Genomic DNA, 21,047 nt, shown 5'->3' on the forward strand with positions numbered 1-21,047 from the left:
GAGATGCAACACCCAATGTTGTCCGGTTAACTGCCAGTGGGGACAGTGTAGCAAATTAAACGATTGTCTTGTTGAATGTGGTAACGGTACACTGTTTCGCAATGGACAGGTTTTGGTTGCAGCTAATTGTGGTGGTCAAGCATGTATGGGCGAAGATACCTCGTCACAATTCTGTAACATTCACTGCTGTCCCATCGAAAAATTTCCAAATTTTCTAATAATTACTGCTCATTGCTTCTTCTGTCACAATAACCAATTATTTGCAGAATCTGCAATCAAAATTGTTGCCCAGTCAACTGCGTCTGAAACAAACGGAGTCTTTGGACAATCTGCTTCAAAACGTGTGAAAACGGTTGGTAGTGCTTTGGTATGTTTCCTAGTATCGATTATAAATGAACCTAACAAAACATTTTTTACTGGTCATGATTCATAGAACATAACCGACTTTACAGCGGTTTGATGTATGATCGACCATACAATACAATATTATAGATTATCATAGATACTGCTTGGTACATCTTGTATCTTTTAGTTGTAATCGATTTCCAGCTTTCATTTTTGTTCATTCCTGTGACTATGATTACATGTAGAAACGATTGGACACACAAGGTTACTAAACAACATGAAACACAAAAGTCCATGCTTTAACTAACCCTTATGTATCGGATTTCCAAACCCTCTCACCTATAGAACAACATTTGCCTTGCAATAGATTAGCACACGTAAACATGAAACGGAATTGGAATACATTTTGAACTTTATTTTTCTGAGGAATTTCCAAAAACATAACTTCGTACAATACATTATTGACACTACCATGTCGACCAAAACATTTCATTAAACACACTCAATTTTCTTTGCAGCATCTCAATGCTGATGTTCAAATGTTCTCCCCGGAATGTTCTTGATACAACACCCCTTCATCATTCATGCATTTAGACATTTTGATGTTGTGCTAAAATTATCGTGCCATTATGTACCCATGTTTACAAAGGATTACTAATTGAACTCTAAGCAATAAACATGAAAAATCAGTTACATTTCTCAGCAGTTTTTTCAAGTAAACGATTGTAATAAAAATTTCTTCATCTCACTGAATGTTTCACATTTCATAAGCACATGTGATTCTTTGTGATTACGTTACACCATTATTAAACTTTTGGCAGCATCATTATGTCACACAGTATGAGACAATAACGCTTGCACTATATGTAAAAGTGTTTTGGGATTTTTTCGCTCACGCAAATACAACAACTGTTCTTTTGTCAAGTTATAAGCAATCATTAAACCATGCAGTCTACTTTTTCATTTAACCACAGGCGTTTATACGTCAGTGAAGCAATTGCAAACCAAATTTAAATCTGTTTTTGAAATATATCTATATTTGCGTTATTAGTTTGAGAGATCAGTCCCTCAGAAATGTTACCACTATTCGATGACTTAATAATTTCAAGCATATGACTTTAAATGGCATGATAAAAATGAACATTAATTGCTCTTTAGTTTACTTTACGTTTGCTAAAATATCACCCCAAAAAATCGTTATTATTACGTTACAAACCGCCCACAACCGCAAAGCATTGTCAACTTGGGTGATCCCTAAATAGGTCCCCGCATCGACAGATTTTATGTCTTCCCACGTGCTCTGATCATGAGTACGACTGGCGGGTCATATTCGACTGACAGCGGGAATGAAAAGCAGTTGAACTTATTGTGCACATCAGAAATAAACGATGTGTCACTTTGCGATAAAAAATGTTGATTAAGGCGCAAATAGTGTATAAAAGGCATTAACTGCGTTGTTCTTGGGGTTAATACCTGAAACTTATTTACTTTAGACTTATTTACTATTTCTTTTGTCGACCCGTGCACATAAAGGGACGAAATAGACCAATTCCATGCCTTGCTTTCGACACTTCAGATTTAACCTCCATCCTGCTAAGTTTCATGACGCTAGATATACGAAGTGTATTCTGCCTTTGCTTTCATCATTGTTTATGTAAAAATATGATCGAAAAAAAGGTCTTTGTTGCCCATAAGACTATTTGGCAATTCCATACTTACTTAAAGACTATATTTTCAAGCGAAGTAAACATATATATATTACCTGAAAAACGTTTAGATTTATCAGAAAGATTCAGTTGGATGTTTTAATATATATTGTCACCAGAGTCTTAGATTATTGTCCTTTGATGTTTCATCATGTATTCATACATTTTTGATTCAGTGTTAAATTCGCATGGCAATTAGAACAGAAGACAGTGACATTTGTTCGACCGTTCATGTTACATCAGTTCAAATTGTCTCTACTCACGTTTTGGCTTAACTTCTTGCCAGACGAGGAACATTTACGTAGACATGACATTACAGTAACTTTCATTCTGGATTGATACCAAGCAAGATGATGTTCTTTGGTGATTTCTTTGAATCTTCGACGTCTTGCCAGTCATACCGTGCAACCAACCGCAACTCTGCAATGTAATCTTCAACTATTCGATCTGCATGAAGTTTTCTATCGCTTTTTTATGCTGTGTTGTTTAAAGTCGATTGAGAATGATCAATATCCAATATAGTGGTATGTTGGCGGACCTATGGTTGGCGGACATAGGGTGTTCCGTTGCATAACTCAGGTATTCGTGATCAAGAGCACCATAAAAGATGCATATGTTTTTCTTTTAACAGCAAAAACTTGTTGTAACTCTCAAACATGAGTGATGTAAATTGCACGAATCACCAGCACTAATATTTTGTTCTGCTACCGGGGCGACACCTTGCGATAAATAACACAAACACACATAGCAGAAATTTACCCATTTTTGTTCACCCATTTGGCTGTTTTAACATATCCTATTGGGCGCTAGATTAACCGCTGTGTGTAAGCCATTATCTACACGATTTTGGAGTCTGCAAGGACTTTGCAACGTGACCAAAGAAAGAATAATTACCTTCACAGAATTTTGTGCAGAACTTGGTTCATGACTTGCGTAGAACTTGGTTCGTGACACGTTGCCTGAAAAATTCAAAGCGTCGTGGTTTCCTGAGATGTGTCATTTGTTTGGCTTCATTTGAGTTGCAATTCATAACTCAAATTCCGTGTTTTTTCTTTGACAAAGAGCATTCAGAGAAATTGTGACTCATCGTTGAAACTCTTTAAAAACTAACGCGGGCAAGTTGGTGGTTTTGACCACAGAAATGAATTCATTAGACTGGATCATTGATGGCATCAACAAGTGGATCCAAACGTCTTCCTACCTTCACAATAGAAAGCAAATTAAATATCAACCAACGTCTAAACATATTATGTAACAAAAGCGGTAAAAATCCCTAAAATGTTGTTGCATTCAATTAAATACCGTCTAGAATTTTGTGCAGAACTTGGTTCATGACTTGCGTAGAACTTGGTTCGTGACACGTTGCCTGAAAAATTCAAAGCGTCGTGGTTTCCTGAGATGTGTCATTTGTTTGGCTTCATTTGTGTTGCAATTCATAACTCCAATTCCGTCTTCTTTCTTTGACAAAGCAGATGCGAAGGAATTGTGACTCATTGTTGAAACACTTAAAAAACCAACGCATGCAAGTTGGTGTTTAGTTCATGTGTTTGAGCAAGACTTTTCACAAATTACAAGCAGCGAAAGTTATGTTGAGAACTCTTTGCTTTTGTCTATGTTTGCTTGTAATTATTCACGGGACATCGGCATGGTAAGTACTTCCAAAATTTTATTGGTAATATTTGTACATTGTTTTTATACGCATAGATGCAAATAAAAATCACCTGAGTTTTTTAGTTGCACTCTCCTAAAGCCGCTTATAATTAGTGCAAATAAACCGGATGATGAAAGTTTGATTGTTACTGGCATGTACATCGAACTTAATAATCTGATTTTGTAGTTGTGCGGAGTGAGGTTAGTATTGTTTTTGTGCATCGAATTTCGTCGTCAAATTTCAGCAAAATGTTCATTTGCAGGTTAGTTGGAGGAAAAAAAACGGAATGTAATACTACTCCCTGCCTATGGAGGTGGGGAAGCTGCTCACGACCTTGTGGAGGTGGATTGCAATCTCCAACAATAACTCGGAGTAAGGGACGGTGCGGTTCCTGCAACTTGCCGAGCCCGAGATCATGCAACAACCAGAGTTGTCCAGGTAATGAAATAAAGAGCTTGTTTCTCCTTGTTTGTTGTTGAGTAGAAAATAAGATTGAGTTTATTATAAACTTTCGAAACTAATCGATGCGACTACAAAACCATGTTAACCATGTCACGACGAATCAGTTCACATCAGTGCAGTTGATGACTGACATCAGTCTTTTCGCTAACTGGCCAGACTATTTCACTTTGTGGTGACTTTGCAGTGGACATGATTTCGTTAGGTAAAAAACTATAAGTGGGAACTTCCGGAAACGAATAACAGCGGAACACACTATGGCAACGTAAACAACAGAACTTAACATTGTTTTGATTCGACTAAAAACAAGCTCAGTGTTTCCTTGTGGGTAAACTCACGATTTTCTTTCCAGAACTTCCGCCTGACTTACTTTAGAGAACGGGCGATGTGAAGTCTGGCCTTTAAATGACAACCCGGAAAGACCTTAATTTTTTTTTCATCATTTCATCTTATATGATTTATCATGTATTAATACATTTTATTGAAGTTTTGCAGTATCGTGCCATTATCAATGTATCGATTTTTGTTCATGTATACCTATAATGTGAATTGACAAACTCGAACTCTGCACAGGCTGTTGTCTAATTCTCAGAAGATTGATATTTTATGAGCATCCAACTGATTGTAACAAAATTTTATCTCTCGTATTTCACAGATCATATATCGCCATGACACAATTTTAATCGTGGTTCATTGTGATGTAGTTAAACTCGGTAATAAATTTGCTGAAAAAGAAACAATTTTTACGTAGAAGTATTATAAGGAAGCTAGGTGTTTATCGCTACAGCCCGTCATTATCCCTAAATTTTTTAATTTTTTTTACCACACCGGGATTTGAACCCTGGATATCCTTGGCACGAATCTAGATTAGGTTTTCTGCTTATTTTATGGGTCGAGCGCTTGAACGTTGGTGCCAACGCCCGCCCGCCAATAAACATCAATGGTCTGCGACAGTCAATCTTTGACATATCTAGCTTTCTCCTGCGGTCGGTTTATTTTTGATAAGATGTCCATTATTTGCAAAGGAACGTAAAATATGACATTTATTCTCTCACAAATTTGAGCGCTTGGATTTCCACAAGTGTAGGTGCTTACTGTGACAACATTAGATCAAAAATATCGAGTTGTTATCCCGTGAAACCCCTGAGATCCTGCAGCTCAGTTGGTAGAGCGTTGGGCTTAGTTAGCCCAGGGTCGTGAGTTCGAACCTCCCCGGGGCTTGATTTTTCAAATCTCGCTCCGCAAGGACCTGCGCAGTGGGGCGATCCTGCCTATCATCTCATTGCATGTAATATTACTGCGTTGTTAGGTTGCATTGATAAATTACATTTTGGTTTTATAAATTATTGGCCCTTACACAATGTGAGTAAGGTGCACTTGCTGTAAGGGTGCTCCGCTGAAGTTTATGCACTTCGTACTGTTTATATTTTTCAACTCCTGAAGTTCTTGAAATTTTGTGGCACAACATACGTTGCATTAATATTAGGGTGATGCCCAAACTCAAATTCACATGTCTTGTAGGGAACCAGTGTGTAATCTTTCATTATTCTGTTTATTATTTGTTGACAACGTTATTTTTTTAATAAGAATCGTTCTTCTGGCACTTAAGTTACGAAAAAAAGCGTATATCATTTCTACAGGCCACTGAGGAAGTCTCGCCGGATAGTGGACGAAACGTCGGTTACAATAGCAATAATAACGTTATTTTTTTACATAAAGCGGCAAACCAAAGTCATCCATTAGGGTCACAAATCGTAAAAGAAACCTTTGACCACATAAATGAATATGTTAGGCTGGATCATTGATGGCATCAACAAGTGGATCCAAACCACTTCCTACCTTCACAATTCAAAGCAAAATAAAATATCAACAAAGCCTAAAGATATTTTGCAACAAAAGCGGTAAAAATTCCTAAAATTTGGTTGCATTCATTTAAGTCTATATGCTTGCTTGTGCACTGCTTTTATAAGAGACTGACTGTTAAACAACTTTATTCGCACGAGCTTTTGCGAGATTGATCTCGCTTCATCAGGTGCAGCAAATGACGTGTCAAATAAAATGCGGTAACAGCGCTAAAAACAAGAAAGAAAAAAAGGAAAAACGCACGAAGAGGTGATAATTGTTGGTCACTGAGTGCCCGTGGCATCTTGGTGCGTATAATGGCTCATAAAGCCCCAGTCTCTATTGAGACCGTGGTTGATAGAGTCAAAATTTTGGATGTGGCGTTGTTCTGCCGTCTCTCTCGCTAGTCTCGTTCTTCTTATAACCTTCTGTAGCACCATGACCCTCAAGTCTTCAACACTGTGGTCAGGCTCGTTGAAATGAGCACCTACCGGTTTCTCGTAGTTGTTGTGCCGAATATCATTTTTGTGACCGTTCATTCTCTGTCTCAGTGTTTGTCCTGTTTGTCCTATATACAAAGCTCGTGGACAGCGCGCACACGTCAAAGCGTAAATGACGTTCGTTGACCTGCAGGAAAATGTTCCCTGTGGTGAGAAATGTTGCCCATGCTTAGTCATGAGCTGATTAGATCGGTTAATGTGGTGGCACAATGCGCATCTCGCACCTCCACATGGGTATGTCCCAAAGTTTTTCTTGGTAGTAGTCTCCGTGTGGGTTAGCATTGTTTTCAGGTTTGGTGGTTGGCGATAAGCGACAACCGGAAGCTGCGGGAACTAGTGTTTTTGCTCTCTCATTTCACAGTTCATATATCGCCGTGACACAATTTTAATCGTGATTCATTGTGATCAAGTTAAACTCGGTGATGAATATGCTGGAAATGTAAAAAAATTTACGGAGAATTTTTTTTATCTACGAAAATGTTGGTTGCCCGAGAAACGTTGAAACATAGTTCGCTGCTTTGGAACTATAAACTTTTTTTCGAAAAACAATGACAACTGTTTAGTGCGAGTTTGCAAAAAAAATGCCCTAAAGTTCGCAAACCAACGTCCAAGTGTGCTTTGGTTTTTGAGGCTTCGCAGTTTAGGAAAGTTTGTTGAGTATGAAAAAGCGCATTTAATATAAATTTTTCTCATCGTACAGAGACCCAGGATATCCTGGCCCCAAATCCCGATCAGGTTTCCTTCAGCGTATATGGGTCGTGCACTTAACCGATGTTAATGTTCTTTTACATATCCATAGAGCTATAGCTCCTTCATGCGGTCGGTTTATTTTTGACAATATGTCGGCAATTTTGCATCAGAGCATAAAATATGATATGTCTGACAGATTTTCTCCCACAACCTCGAGCGCTTGGATTTCCACAAGTTTAGGTGATTTCTGTGACCACATTCTGTGACCACCGCTTGCGGTTGGACTGCTCTGCTGAGGTATTTTCCAACTGCTCAGGTTCTTGAATTTCTATGTACAAGATCCGTTGCATTTATATTTGGCCGATGTCCAAGCTGAGGTTAAATTGTTTATTATTTTTGTTTACAAAAAGCGGCAATTCAAAGTCATCCATTTAATTCTCAAGTCGCAAAAGAAACCCATGAGCACACAAAGAAATTTGTTTGGATGGGTCATTGTGGCATCAACAACTCGATCTAAACCACATCTACCTCACATATTAAATTTGCAATTTTTTTGGCATTTTTGGCAATTTTGGATGCAGTTTTGACATCCACATTCCTTGTTCTCCATTTCTTTCCCCCACTACAGGTTGCTGGACAACTACCAAACTCTATAGGAATCGGACGCGTATTGCACGAATAATAGGAACATGGAAAGCTAAAACAATAGCCCCTACAGGATTCCTATGTCAGTTTCATTCGATGTCATAGCTGTGTTCTCCGCCGCAACTTAATGAGCATGCTCCAACGCTGAACAAAGAACGCCACACAGTCGACTGGAAAGCAGCTCGTTTTACAGCTTTGCGACGAATCTCAAGATTCAGTGCAATATCTGACACGGAAGAAGAGGATCGGGTTCTAATACAGGTCCATGTCTGTGTTCCCCATCCACAGGTCTTGGAGCATTGTCCTCAACTATTCCAAGAGCTCCAAACACTGTCGACTGGAACACAAATGTATAACAGACTTCTAGACAACGATAAACCTACATAGGATTGCCATTGCTTAACAAAATAGTTCAACAAATGCTGAGTATAGTCATTACGTCCACACCACGTGTAGAATATTAAACATTATATATTGACTATCGCTTACATCGTAGGCTACAGTGTTTGCCACTTTTCAAATCCCCTTGTTTTGTCTCATATCCCAGACGTTTAACGCCACCTATAATATTTGATGAAATGCTCATGGTTTGGTGCTTTAGTAAATTTGTGTTAGCAACATATTGCGTAAATAATATAAAACAAAACGTTTAAGATTATTTTAATTTATGATCCTGATATAGGTTGGTGTTGCAGGTGGGAAGACAATGCTCAGTACAGAACTAAATTCTGGCCAAATTAAGGAACCACAGTCCTTTATATAGCGTCCTAGGTTTATTGCATCGAATTTTACTTTATAGTTTTAAACGAATGGTAGCTTTCTGAATATCTTGCCATTTTTAACGTTTGAAGTGCAAGTCTAAATAGTAATTCAAACACTTGTCAAACTTTGATTAAAGTTTTTAACCATCGATTTCAAACGATAAAAGACATACCATGAAAAACCTTGAATATGGACGGAAAGCAAATGTAAACGTAAACTGCTTTGAAATTTAGCATTACTGTTGCTCATATACTTCTACTCCGACTTGCCAAAAAATTTTCGAACAGCACTTGGTCTAGCTGGGTGCCTGATGAGCCACCTTTTTTACAAAGAAAAATTTCCAGGATGTTGACTTTCAAGCTTTGTGCCTGAGTTACTTCTAGAATTCTGTGGGTTACATTTCCCGACGACGAAATAGACGACAATATACCAAAGCTTTATTTGTAAACAGCACATGTTAGGTCATATTTCAATGTCAAAAGTGTCACAGTCTGACGTTAAAGATCTTTGTCATTAATTTCGTCCGGCTTTATCGCGTTGTCTTCATCGTGAGACGGATTTGTCAAACTTTCGGTCTTTGAATTTGCCCATCTTTTGTACACCTTATACAATATATTGATTAAAAGCACTAAATTACTCTGGCCTACAAAATTACAACATTTGGCAACTATATATATGCAAGATTTCATCAATAGAAATTTGCTAAAATATGTAACTCTAAAATTAAGATTTAATCCTTGTGATTTACCCAATATTTAATTTGCGTAAATCAATTAACTCTTAAAGAAATCCGCACAATCATTCTGCCGAATTAAAAATGCTTTTTTACCTTCACTGCAACAAATACGAGCAGTAGGACCGCCGCGCTTCCTGAAAGCACGTAAAGCGCCAACATTTCAATTCTGGTTCCGCCAGACGATGACGGTTCTTTCTTTTTCTTAATATCTTAAACCAGAAGCGGATGACTAAATGTTAACTAATGTCAACTAGCAAAACCTTAATAAACCACTTTGTAGCTTACAAAAAAATGTCATTTTATTTATCGCGCATAGCACAAACAACGCTCTAAATTTCTAAGAAACCAAACAACAAACTGTAAAAAGACTTGTTGTTTTATATAAGTTCAATAGGTTTAGACCCTTCCTTTAAAGTATTGGAACACAAGCCAAAATCCTACTTTCACATTCCAAGTTGTTGTTTTTCGTATATCCAGGCTCGCAATTGCAGCGGTAACTTCCATTTGTGTTGGTGCAGATTGAGCTGGTTGGGCATGAACTACTTCCTGGATGGCTGCATTCGTCAACGTCTGCCAAAGCAATTCTGTCAATTGCACGATTGCATTGATCCACTAGCCTTTGTTTAGCCAAATGTATGCCCTATTCTTCAGCACTCTTCATTGCAATGACCGAACATGTTTGTTTGTTCCATATGGTATTAGTTACAAATCATTGCAAAATTCTATTTTCAGAAATATTTTTGTATTCAAACCCTCGAAGATGTATTTTGCCAGTTGGCTCAATGCCTAGATTAAATAATTTACCTTTGTTACAACACAGACCCCTCCACCCTGGTTGACATAAACAACCTGTAGCATTCGCAATGGCTCCATTGTAACAAATCACTTCACAACCCTCGACTTCCTGCAGGGTCGGACACTCCTCCCCTCCACACGTGTTATTAGTGATCACTGATCTGTTCCTCACCTTGTTGTTCGTCACACCGCATGTTTGTGGACAAACGCTCCAGTTTTCCCAATCCGATACAATGCAATCGACTAAACAAAAATTTGCCCAGCAGATTTTTTAAAGCGAGGTGGTTAATTAAGTTACAATAATCGGACTAGTCAATCACACAGAAAATCGTATCACGTCAATGGTCATATCTTCAAAACAAGAGTGAACATGTTTAATTGCTAAGCATTTAGAACGAGATTCTGAACTGCCATTTAAATATTCCGAGACAGCATACCTTGGCAACACTGAGAGTTGCATTCTCTTTCCTCCAAGTTATCACCAATGCAATCCTCTCCGTTGCAAGTCATGTTCAAGTGAATATCTCTTTCCCGTACCTTCAAGCCAGTGCCGCAAGTTTTGCTGCACCTGGAAAAATTATCATCCAGTTTTTAGCATAACTTCAACTTCATTACAGTTATTTTATACATCCTATGTAACAATGCTGTGTCAAACTTCGGCTTCGGGGAAAAACGAATCATTATGGTATCAATTAGATGGTACAACAACCAAAACCATTACTTACTCTCCCCAAGCTAACCATTGGCCCCACACACAATCTGCAGGACAGCAAACATCATTGCACGTTCTTTCTTCCGTGAAGCTGCCATTGCAAGGAGAACCACCGCAAGTTTGCGTCACGCTGACATTTCTAAACCTTGATTGTGTTCCTTTAAACAAAATATTTTATTAGGTATATTTTTAGTAGATACTAGGAAGCACACCGAAGCACAACCAACCGTTTTCGCACGTTTTGGGCATTGTCCAAACACTCCAATTGGTCCAGACACAGTCGACTGGGCAACAATTTTGATTGCAGATTCTGCAAATAATTGTTTATAGTTGTAGAAAGAAGCAATGAGCAATGAACTTTACTAGATTTAGCGAATTAGGAACGGGGAATTTAGCGACTGGGAAAGAAACATGTTTAGTGATATCTGGTGTCAACACGAAATTATATTATGTTGTTGGCAAATCACCACCTTCCCACTTAGAAATATGACAAAAACTTCTTGCATTTCGTTTAAATAAATACTTACTCTGACTCATCTGAATGGCCTTCACATTCGAATCCCCCATACTGAGGTTTTAGGTCAACCTCTCTTGATCTTAACCTAGATCCACCACCGCAGGTAACATTGCAGTTACCCCACACACCCCAGTTACCCCAGACACAATCCACAGGACATGGGTGTGTGTTACACGGTGTTGAGTCAATATCAGAACCATTGCAGGATTTTCCCCCACACGCGAGCTCCATGGAAATTTGGCGTTGACGGTGTTTTTCGCCTCCACCGCATTGGACAGAACACTCGCCGAAGTAGCTCCACTTTCCCCATTGACAATCGACGGGACAACAATGAGTGTTACAGAATTGTGACGAGGTATCTTCGCCCATGCATGCTTGCCCACCACAATCAGCTGCGACCAGAAACTGACGATTGCGAAACTGTGTACCACTCCCACAGTTGACTGGACAATCATTAAATTTGCTCCACTGTCCCCACTGGCAGTCAACTGGACAACATTGGGTGTTGCAAGTTTGAGTCTGATCACTAGGTCCTGTACAATTTGATCCGCCGTGCATTAAATTTCGAAAGATATTCCGAGATTTCGTTTGAGTTCCCCCACCACAACTCACAGAACATTGGCTGTAATCACTCCATTCTCCCCATAAACAATCAACAGGGCAAGGCTGAGTATTACAGGATTGGATAAACGACGAAGAGCCAGGGCAAGGAATGCCACCATGCAGAGCATTTACCAATACCGACCTTGTTTTACTCTCATTTCCTCCACCACAACTCACCGTACAGCCCCCAAATTCACTCCACGGTCCCCACGTACAATGTATGGGGCACGGATGTGTGTTGCAACTTCTTGTATCGGTCTTTGATCCAGTGCAGGCTATTCCCCCGTGTTGCGCGATTACGGTAACTTCGCGTGTGCGTGTCTGACCACCTATGCCACAATCAGCAGAGCAAACTCCAAACTTGCTCCAGTTTCCAAGCTCGCAGTCTATAGGACACGGATGGCTGTTGCAAGTACGCGATGACGTTGTCGAACCACTGCAGGGAGTGCCACCGTGTTGGGATTGTACAGCAACACTCCTTGTCCTTGCCTGTGTTCCACTTCCACATGTGAGAGAGCAACCACCATATTCTCCCCACGAATTCCAGCGACAATTAATTGGACATGGCTGAGAGTTACAAATTCGTGAGTTTGTTGAAGACCCTGAACATTCTGCCCCTCCGTGCTGAGCTTTAACAGTGACACTCCGTGATCTTCGCTGCGTTCCACCGCCACATGGAAGAGAACATGACTCATATCCGCTCCAGGCGCTCCAGCTACAATCAATAGGACAAGGTTGTGTGTTGCAATTTCTTGAGGAAGAGGCTGATCCGGAACAAGTCGCACCTCCGTGCTGAGCTTCAACAGTGACACTCCTTGATCGTCGCTGTGTTCCTACGCCACATGGAAGGGAACACGAATCAAATCCACCCCAGTCGCTCCAGAGACAATCAATCGGACAAGGTTGTGTGTTGCAATCTCTTGAGGAAGAAACCGATCCGGAACAAGCAACACCACCGTGCTGAGCGTTAGTTGCAATGCTCCTTGACCTCGTCTGTTTTCCTCCACCACAACCTATGGAACAGCTTCCAAACTTACCCCACGAACTCCAAAGACAATTTATGGGGCAATGGTGAGTATTGCACGGGCGAGACGAGGCTGAAGAGCCAGAACAAGAACCTCCGCAAGAATGAGATCTGGTTTTAGAACGGGACCTTGATTGTGTTCCACCATCGCAGTTAGCAGAGCAGGATCCGTAGTTTCCCCAAACACCCCAGGTGCAATTTACTGGGCAGCATCCTATATCGCACTTTTGCGACGAAGTTGAAGGCCCAGAGCAACCACTGCCTCCACAACTAGCCCTCCTGCTGTGTCCGCGACTTCGTGTTCTGGTTCCGTTTCCGCATGTTGTTGAGCATTTCCCCCAATTTCCCCACGATCCCCAAACGCAGGTGACTGTGTACAGAAGTATCTTTGTGTGAAAAATTCATGTGAAAAGTGTATTTAAAGGCCGTACAAAAGCATGCAGAAAATTTATTGACAGTAGGAAATATTCGAAAACAACTAACCACTGTAACCACTGTTGTGTAAAATGTAAAAGGCGTAGTGTTGGAAATGTTCGTCTTGCTCCTAATTTGTTTCTTTTTACTTTGAAAATCAAAACATACACACAGAAAGATACACACAAACCTGGACAACATTGAGTGTTGCACGGCCTCGCGCCGGGTAAATTGCATGCGCCACAACTTCCTTGTCTTCGTGTTACTCGGGGAGATTGGGTTCCTCTTCCACAAGTCAGTGAACAGCCTCCCCAGGTCCACTGGCAAGGCGTGGAGTCGCATCTTCGTCTTCGTCGACGCCTCCTGCAAGATTGAATGCAATGGATAGGTTTTTTTTCTTTGTTTCTGCGTGTGATCAAATACTTTCTAAAACAAACTTCGACTTGTCTAATCACCACTGTTTATTTTTGGAAAAATGTAGCAGTAATTTGATATAAACAAGTGGCGTGGTTAACTATGGTGCAAATTTTGATTTTGATACGAATTAAAAAAATTTTCAGTTTGCAGATATTCAGAATATTATTAAATATCTTGTTCAACAAATAAAAAACAATCTTACCATGAGGTTCCATTGTTAATAAATGCCAAAAAGCAAAAAAAAAAGCAAAGAACTTTCAAAGCGAGCATAACGACCTTCCAGAAACTACAGTAGAGGCTTTGTAAAGTTGGTCCTTTGCTGCACTCTCACCCAATTGTAAACTCATCACGTTACGAAGGTTTATTTTAAATACCAATGAGTCATGACATGCGCCAATGAGTCATGCCATGAGCGTGATGGATTGCTAAAAATTTTTTGCAATCTCGTGCCAATCGAAAACATTGGGGTCGATTAAGGAAATGGAGCTTTTTTCTCACTTCTGCCTTAATATATTTGCTAGTGCGTGGACAAAAACTTTCCCAGAGACTGTATTACGTCACTGTACCACAGAACGCACAGATTGATTCAATCTTGGAGTTTCCACATTCACCGTGAAGGAAGTTTCGACGTTTGAGAAATTTTGCCTACGTTTGGAGAGTCGAAATTTTCAGTTTCACCTAGTTTTGCGGCAGCGAAACCGCAAGTATGTGATTTTGTTTCAAAAAGGCACAAACTTCGCTCTCAGATGACCCCTACTCGTTCTTCAAGGTCATTTATCGCTGAACGTTACTTCGAAGCCAAATTTGTCGATAAGAGTGTGTGCTTAAAACGTATAAACAATATCTTGTAAACTTTAAAAGTTTTGCGGATTTACAAATTTCTTGTCCTTCCACAAACCATCAGAAATCATGCGCTTATATTTATTGCAGGATTGTTGGCATCCCATGCAGAGTGATTAAACAGATTGTAGAAACTAAACCGATGCAAAACGGCAAAAGGACTGCGCTTAACGTTTACACAACCTCAAATGAAATATTTCTTCAGGTTTACAACCCAATGCTCGTTGTATTGGCACAATAGCCCGGCTTGGCGTAATTACTATCGTTTGGACAAACAATATTTTCCTATATGGGAGCCCAAAAGTAACACGACTGATGTCATCAAAAATGTGCGAATATCATATCTTTTCGACATTGCCTGTTATTTGTTCAGACTGCTTAAACAGACAAAAAATAGACAGACCTGCTCTCAGCAGGTTAATAATTGAATCAAAAAAACACGAAACACAAGCGAGCAGAGAAAATGTTTTTGTTAACAAATACAACATAACTAATATGATGAAAACCCTAAGCGAACACGTTTGGTGATTGAAAACAGCCGTTAAGTAGTCAATTGTTTTTACAATTTCCGGATGCAATGAAGCAGCTTTCCCAGGTCCATTTACAAGGAATGGAATCGCATCGTCGTTTTATTCGAATACGCCTCTACAATAGTATGTTGAATACCTGTACTCTAATTATATGTTCCGTTATTCTTACGTTTTACGACACAAGTTTGACCAACAATATCACAACTACGTTTAACAAAGGTTGAAATGTGTCGACACCCAGATTTTACAGAATAACATTTCGGCGAAAACCGTTTTTGTTATTTTCGTTTGTAAATTTTTAATACAATCAAGTGCTGTAAGCAATCTAAGCAAACACTGAAACTTAGATCCGATCAAAATGTCAAAGTACTTGCTATCACCAACAGGCATATGCAAACACAGATAACTAAAAACCTTCCTATAATAAACTTTATAACAACAAAGCTTTGCAAAAGGGCAACACTAAAAGGAGGGAAGGATGGACGGAGGGACGATGTACACTAAACAGAGGGACGGAGGAAAATTGCACTCCCTGGGGAGAGAAACAATCAGAAGACACAATAAAACATAAATACATGTGCAAACAGTGCTGAACCCGTAAAATCATACATAAGAAAGAATAATAATAGAGGGAAGAGGGAAAGATATGACGCACAATTTGATGGAGGGAAGCATTTGTTGACCATTATCACCGAATAAACTACAAAGTGCACGCAGTAAACAATGTACAGGCGCTTATGGAGGGAAGGATTTGTCGCAGAATTTATTGGATAAAAAATTTGCTCAATCACGTTTCGTTCTCTCTCTCACATACACACGAAATAATTCTGTGCTGGCTCCCTCGCCCGGATTTACTGCGACTTGTGGTTTTTGTGCAAATGGTTTTATATTCGACGTGTTAGACCAATGTAATTTTGGAGCATGTTGCACAAACTTTGTGTGGTGCCCAGGTAAATAAAAAATGTATTTTGTTAAAATTTTCATTGTTTAAAACGAATTTTCTTTCCTGGATAGGCAATATAGGACTTTTTTACAAAAAGAACTATAAAAAAAATGTGATTCCTGATAAAATGTCAATAGTACAGAAGTTCTAAATAACATGAAAGCACAAAAAGTTTGGGAAATGTGTTTATCGTAGCTTAGCAACACAATGACCAAGAACAGACAAACCTCTTTGTATCACTATCGCCTCCTAGTGGTCACCTATATACTACTTATTGTATTTGCACTTGAATAATTTTGGCACCAAAAAACAACCGAAATTATAACAAATATACCGTTGTTTATCAACTAGATTAAGATAAAGTACTGCGCAATTTTCGCGTTGCAAAACTGGCTACAATTACCGTTTGTCGTCACATGATGTAAAATCAAGCATTAACGAAGCGATCGCCCTGTCAACACGCTGGGCCACTGCTTTTCACACTGTAGAACCATCCGCACTAGAGCGAATATGAAAATATGTAGTGCCGATGGCAAACATGGATATGGTGGCCTATACATTTTTCCATAAGAAAAAAAAATTCGTTTCGAATTTCGTTTTCCCGAAACAAATTTTGTTTTGAAATAATCAATTTTGTTTCCAAAAGCAAAATTCGAAACAGAGTTCAAAACGAATTTCAGAAAAGGTGGTTATGGTCAAAAACGAAATTCGAAACAAATTTTTTGGAAAAACTTTTTTTTAAAAGTGAATATCGCTTGATGGAAACAAAGAGCTGATATTTAATATAATGACGTCAGTATTCAAAAACATATTTTTGTAAACAAATTTTGTTAACAAATCAAAGTCCGTTTTGAAATGCCCAAATTTTGAAGTATCAAAAATGTAACTGTGAAAACAAAATTTGTTTTCGAAACAAAATTCGTTTACAAATGCCTTTAGTACTTTACTCACTATGTTGTAAACAGTGGGAAACAAATTATGTTTTCGAAACAAAATTCGTTTACAAATGCCTCTGGATCGTTAGTATCTATGTTGCCCATAGCGGAAAACAAAATTCGTTTCCGAAACAAAATGCGTTTACAAATGCCTTTGGATCGTTACTATCTATGTTGCCCATAGCGGAAACAAAATTTGTTTTCGAAACAAAATTCGTTTACAAATGCCTTTGGATCGTTACTATCTATGTTGCCCATAGCAGGAAACAAAATTTGTTTTCGAAACAAAATTCGTTTACAAATGCCTTTGGATAGTTACTATCTATATTGCCCATAGAGGGAAACAAAATTCGTTTTCGAAACAAAATTCGTTTGCAAACGCCTTTGGATCGTTACTATCTATGTTGCCCATAGCGGGAAACAAAATTCGTTTTCGAAACAAAATTCGTTTACAAATGCCTTTGGATCGTTACTATCTATGTTGCCCATAGCGGGAAACAAAATTTGTTTTCGAAACAAAATTCGTTTACAAATGCCTTTGTATCGTTACTATCTATGTTGCCCATAGCGGGAAACAAAATTCGTTTTCGAAACAAAATTCGTTTACAAATGCCTTTGGATCGTTGCTATCTATGTTGCCCATAGCGGGAAACAAAATTCGTTTTCGAAACAAAATTCGTTTACAAATGCCTTTGGATCGTTGCTATCTATGTTGCCCATAGCAGGAAACAAAATTTGTTTTCGAAACAAAATTCGTTTACAAATGCCTTTGGATCGTTACTATCTATGTTGCCTATAGCGGGAAACAAAATTCGTTTTCGAAACAAAATTCGTTTACAAATGCCTTTGGATCGTTTCTATCTATGTTGCCCATAGCGGGAAACAAAATTCGTTTTCGAAACAAAATTCGTTTACAAATGCCTTTGGATCGTTACTATCTATGTTGCCCATAGCGGAAACAAAATTTGTTTTCGAAACAAAATTGGTTTACAAATGCCTTTGGATCGTTACTATCTATGTTGCCCATAGCAGGAAACAAAATTTGTTTTCGAAACAAAATTCGTTTACAAATGCCTTTGGATAGTTACTATCTATATTGCCCATAGCGGGAAACAAAATTCGTTTTCGGAACAAAATTCGTTTACAAATGCCTTTGGTTCGTTACTCACCATGATGTCTATACCGGGAAACAAAAATTCGTTTTCGAAACAAAATTCGTTTACAAACGCCTTTGGATCGTTACTATCTATGTTGCCCATAGCGGGAAATTCGTTTTCGAAACAAAATTCGTTTACAAATGCCTTTGGATCGTTACTATCTATGTTGCCCATAGCGGGAAACGAAATTCGTTTTCGAAACAAAATTCGTTTACAAATGCCTTTGTATCGTTACTATCTATGTTGCCCATAGCGGGAAACAAAATTCGTTTTCGAAACAAAATTCGTCTACAAATGCCTTTGGATCGTTGGTATCTATGTTGCCCATAGCGGGAAACAAAATTTGTTTTCGAAACAAAATTCGTTTACAAATGCCTTTGGATCGTTGCTATCTATGTTGCCCATAGCGGGAAACAAAATTCGTTTTCGAAACAAAATTCGTTTACAAATGCCTTTGTATCGTTACTATCTATGTTGCCCATAGCGGGAAACAAAATTCGTTTTCGAAACAAAATTCGTTTACAAATGCCTTTGGATCGTTACTATCTATGTTGCCCATAGCGGGAAACAAAATTCGTTTACAAATGCCTTTGGATCGTTGCTATCTATGTTGCCCATAGCTGGAAACAAAATTCGTTTTCGAAACAAAATTCGTTTACTAATGCTTTTGGATCGTTACTATCTATGTTGCCCATAGCGGGAAACAAAATTTGTTTTCGAAACAAAATTTGTTTACAAATGCCTTTGTATCGTTACTATCTATGTTGCCCATAGCTGGAAACAAAATTCGTTTTCGAAACAAAATTCGTTTACAAATGCTTTTGGATCGTTACTATCTATGTTGCCCATAGCGGGAAACAAAATTTGTTTTCGAAACAAAATTCGTTTACAAATGCCTTTGGATCGTTACTATCAATGTTGCCCATAGCGGGAAACAAAATTCGTTTTCGAAACAAAATTCGTTTACAAATGCCTTTGGATCGTTACTATCTATGTTGCCCATAGCGGGAAACAAAATTCGTTTTCGAAACAAAATTCGTTTACAAATGCCTTTGTTTCGTTACTATCTATGTTGCCCATAGCGGGAAACAAAATTCGTTTACAAATGCCTTTGGATCGTTACTATCTATGTTGCCCATAGCGGGAAACAAAATTCGTTTTCGAAACAAAATTTGTTTACAAATGCCTTTGGATCGTTGCTATCTATGTTGCCCATAGCGGGAAACAAAATTCGTTTTCGAAACAAAATTCGTTTACAAATGCCTTTGGATCGTTACTATCTATGTTGCCCATAGCAGGAAACATAATTTGTTTTCGAAACAAAATTCGTTTTCAAATGACTTTGATCCGTTACTCACCATGTTGTACATAGTGGGAAACATAATTTGTTTTCGAAACAAAATTCGTTTACAAATGCCTTTGGTTCGTTACTCACCATGTTGTACATAGTGGGAAACATAATTTGTTTTCGAAACAAAATTCGTTTACAAATGCCTTTGGTTCGTTACTCACCATGATGTCTATACCGGGAAACAAAAATTCGTTTTCGAAATTAATTTCGTTTACAAATGCTTTGGTTCGTTACTCACCATGTTGCACATAGTGGGAAACATAATTTGTTTTCGAAACAAAATTCGTTTACAAATGCCTTTGGTTCGTTACTCACCATGATGTCTATACCGGGAAACAAAAATTCGTTTTCGAAATTAATTTCGTTTACAAATGCTTTGGTTCGTTACTCACCATGTTGCACATAGTGGGAAACATAATTTGTTTTCGAAACAAAATTCGTTTTCAAATGACTTTGATCCGTTACTCACCATGTTGTACATAGTGGGAAACATAATTTGTTTTCGAAACAAAATTCGTTTTCAAAGGATTTTGATCCGTTACTCACTATAGTGACCATAGTGGGAAACCAAATTTGTATTTGTGTTTAAAACTTCACGTCAATTGACTTCAAAATATAGCAAAGGTAGGCGGCCAACCATCAGAATTTGACAGTAGCCATCATGCCTTAGCAGTTTTCACTGCTCGTTTTGTTCTGGCATCTAGTATTTGAGTGCAAAACTTCAAGTCCCCTGATATTAAAATGTTCAAATCACAGGCGGGCAACTCTCAAAATTACATAATTCCGCCGAACCTTAGCCACCGTAGTGCCAAACATGCGTTTTCGTTCGCGAATAAAAAACTAAAGGACATAGGCCAATTTGGTTTTGATTGTTCGTTTTGTACTGGCATCTAATATTTGTGTGCAAAACTTCAAATCGCTTGATGGAAAAATGTTGAAATCATAGGCGGTCAACTGTCAAAATTAGTTAGATCCGCCGAACCTTAGCCACCATAGTGTCAAACATGCGTTTTCCTTCACGAACAAAAAACTAAAGGACATAGGCCAATTTGGTTTTCACTGCTTGTTTTGTACTGGCATCTAGTATTTGTGTGCAAAATTTCAAGTCGCTTGATATAAAAATGTTCAAATCGAAGGCGGGAAGATCTCCAAATCAATTAATTCCGCCGAACCTTAGCCAGCATCATAGTTTGAGCATGCGTTGTTGTTCACCAACAAATTTCCAAAGGACATAGGCTAATTTGGTTTCCACCGCTCACTTTGTAATGGCATCTAGTATTTGTGTCCTTTAGAATTTTATTGGTGAACGAAAACGTATGTTCGAAACTATGTGGCTAAGGATCGGCGAAAATAACTCAAATTGACAGCTGCCCGCCTGCAATTTGAACATTTTTATATCAAGCGACTTGAAATTTTGCACACAAATACTAGATGCCAGTATACAAAACGAGCAGTGAAAACCAAATTGGCCTA

General features: G+C 38.5%; 1 protein-coding gene and 1 long non-coding RNA gene across 2 annotated transcripts; one reads left to right on the forward strand and one right to left on the reverse strand.

The window, feature by feature from the left end:
- The first annotated feature begins 3,558 nt into the window (after positions 1-3,558).
- LOC145908020 (uncharacterized) lies at positions 3,559-4,895 on the forward strand. Its single transcript, XR_014402917.1, has 3 exons — positions 3,559-3,699; positions 3,965-4,140; positions 4,514-4,895. It is a non-coding gene; the product is annotated as an uncharacterized LOC145908020 (long non-coding RNA).
- Positions 4,896-9,025: 4,130 nt separating this feature from the next.
- Positions 9,026-14,141, reverse strand: LOC145907970 (SCO-spondin-like). The gene is made up of 10 exons (XM_082995118.1): positions 14,021-14,141; positions 13,592-13,764; positions 11,371-13,357; positions 11,071-11,153; positions 10,857-11,001; positions 10,569-10,699; positions 10,141-10,374; positions 9,778-9,906; positions 9,430-9,545; positions 9,026-9,202 (listed from the first exon to the last, which is right to left on the reverse strand). The coding sequence occupies exons 1-10, from the start codon at positions 14,086-14,088 to the stop codon at positions 9,098-9,100; spliced, it is 3,171 nt and encodes a 1,056-aa protein (XP_082851244.1). The 5' UTR covers positions 14,089-14,141; the 3' UTR covers positions 9,026-9,097.
- Positions 14,142-21,047: the final 6,906 nt, after the last annotated feature.

Source organism: Ascidia mentula, chromosome 7, assembly GCF_947561715.1.
Source record: "Ascidia mentula chromosome 7, kaAscMent1.1, whole genome shotgun sequence".
Taxonomy (NCBI): Eukaryota; Metazoa; Chordata; class Ascidiacea; order Phlebobranchia; family Ascidiidae; genus Ascidia; species Ascidia mentula.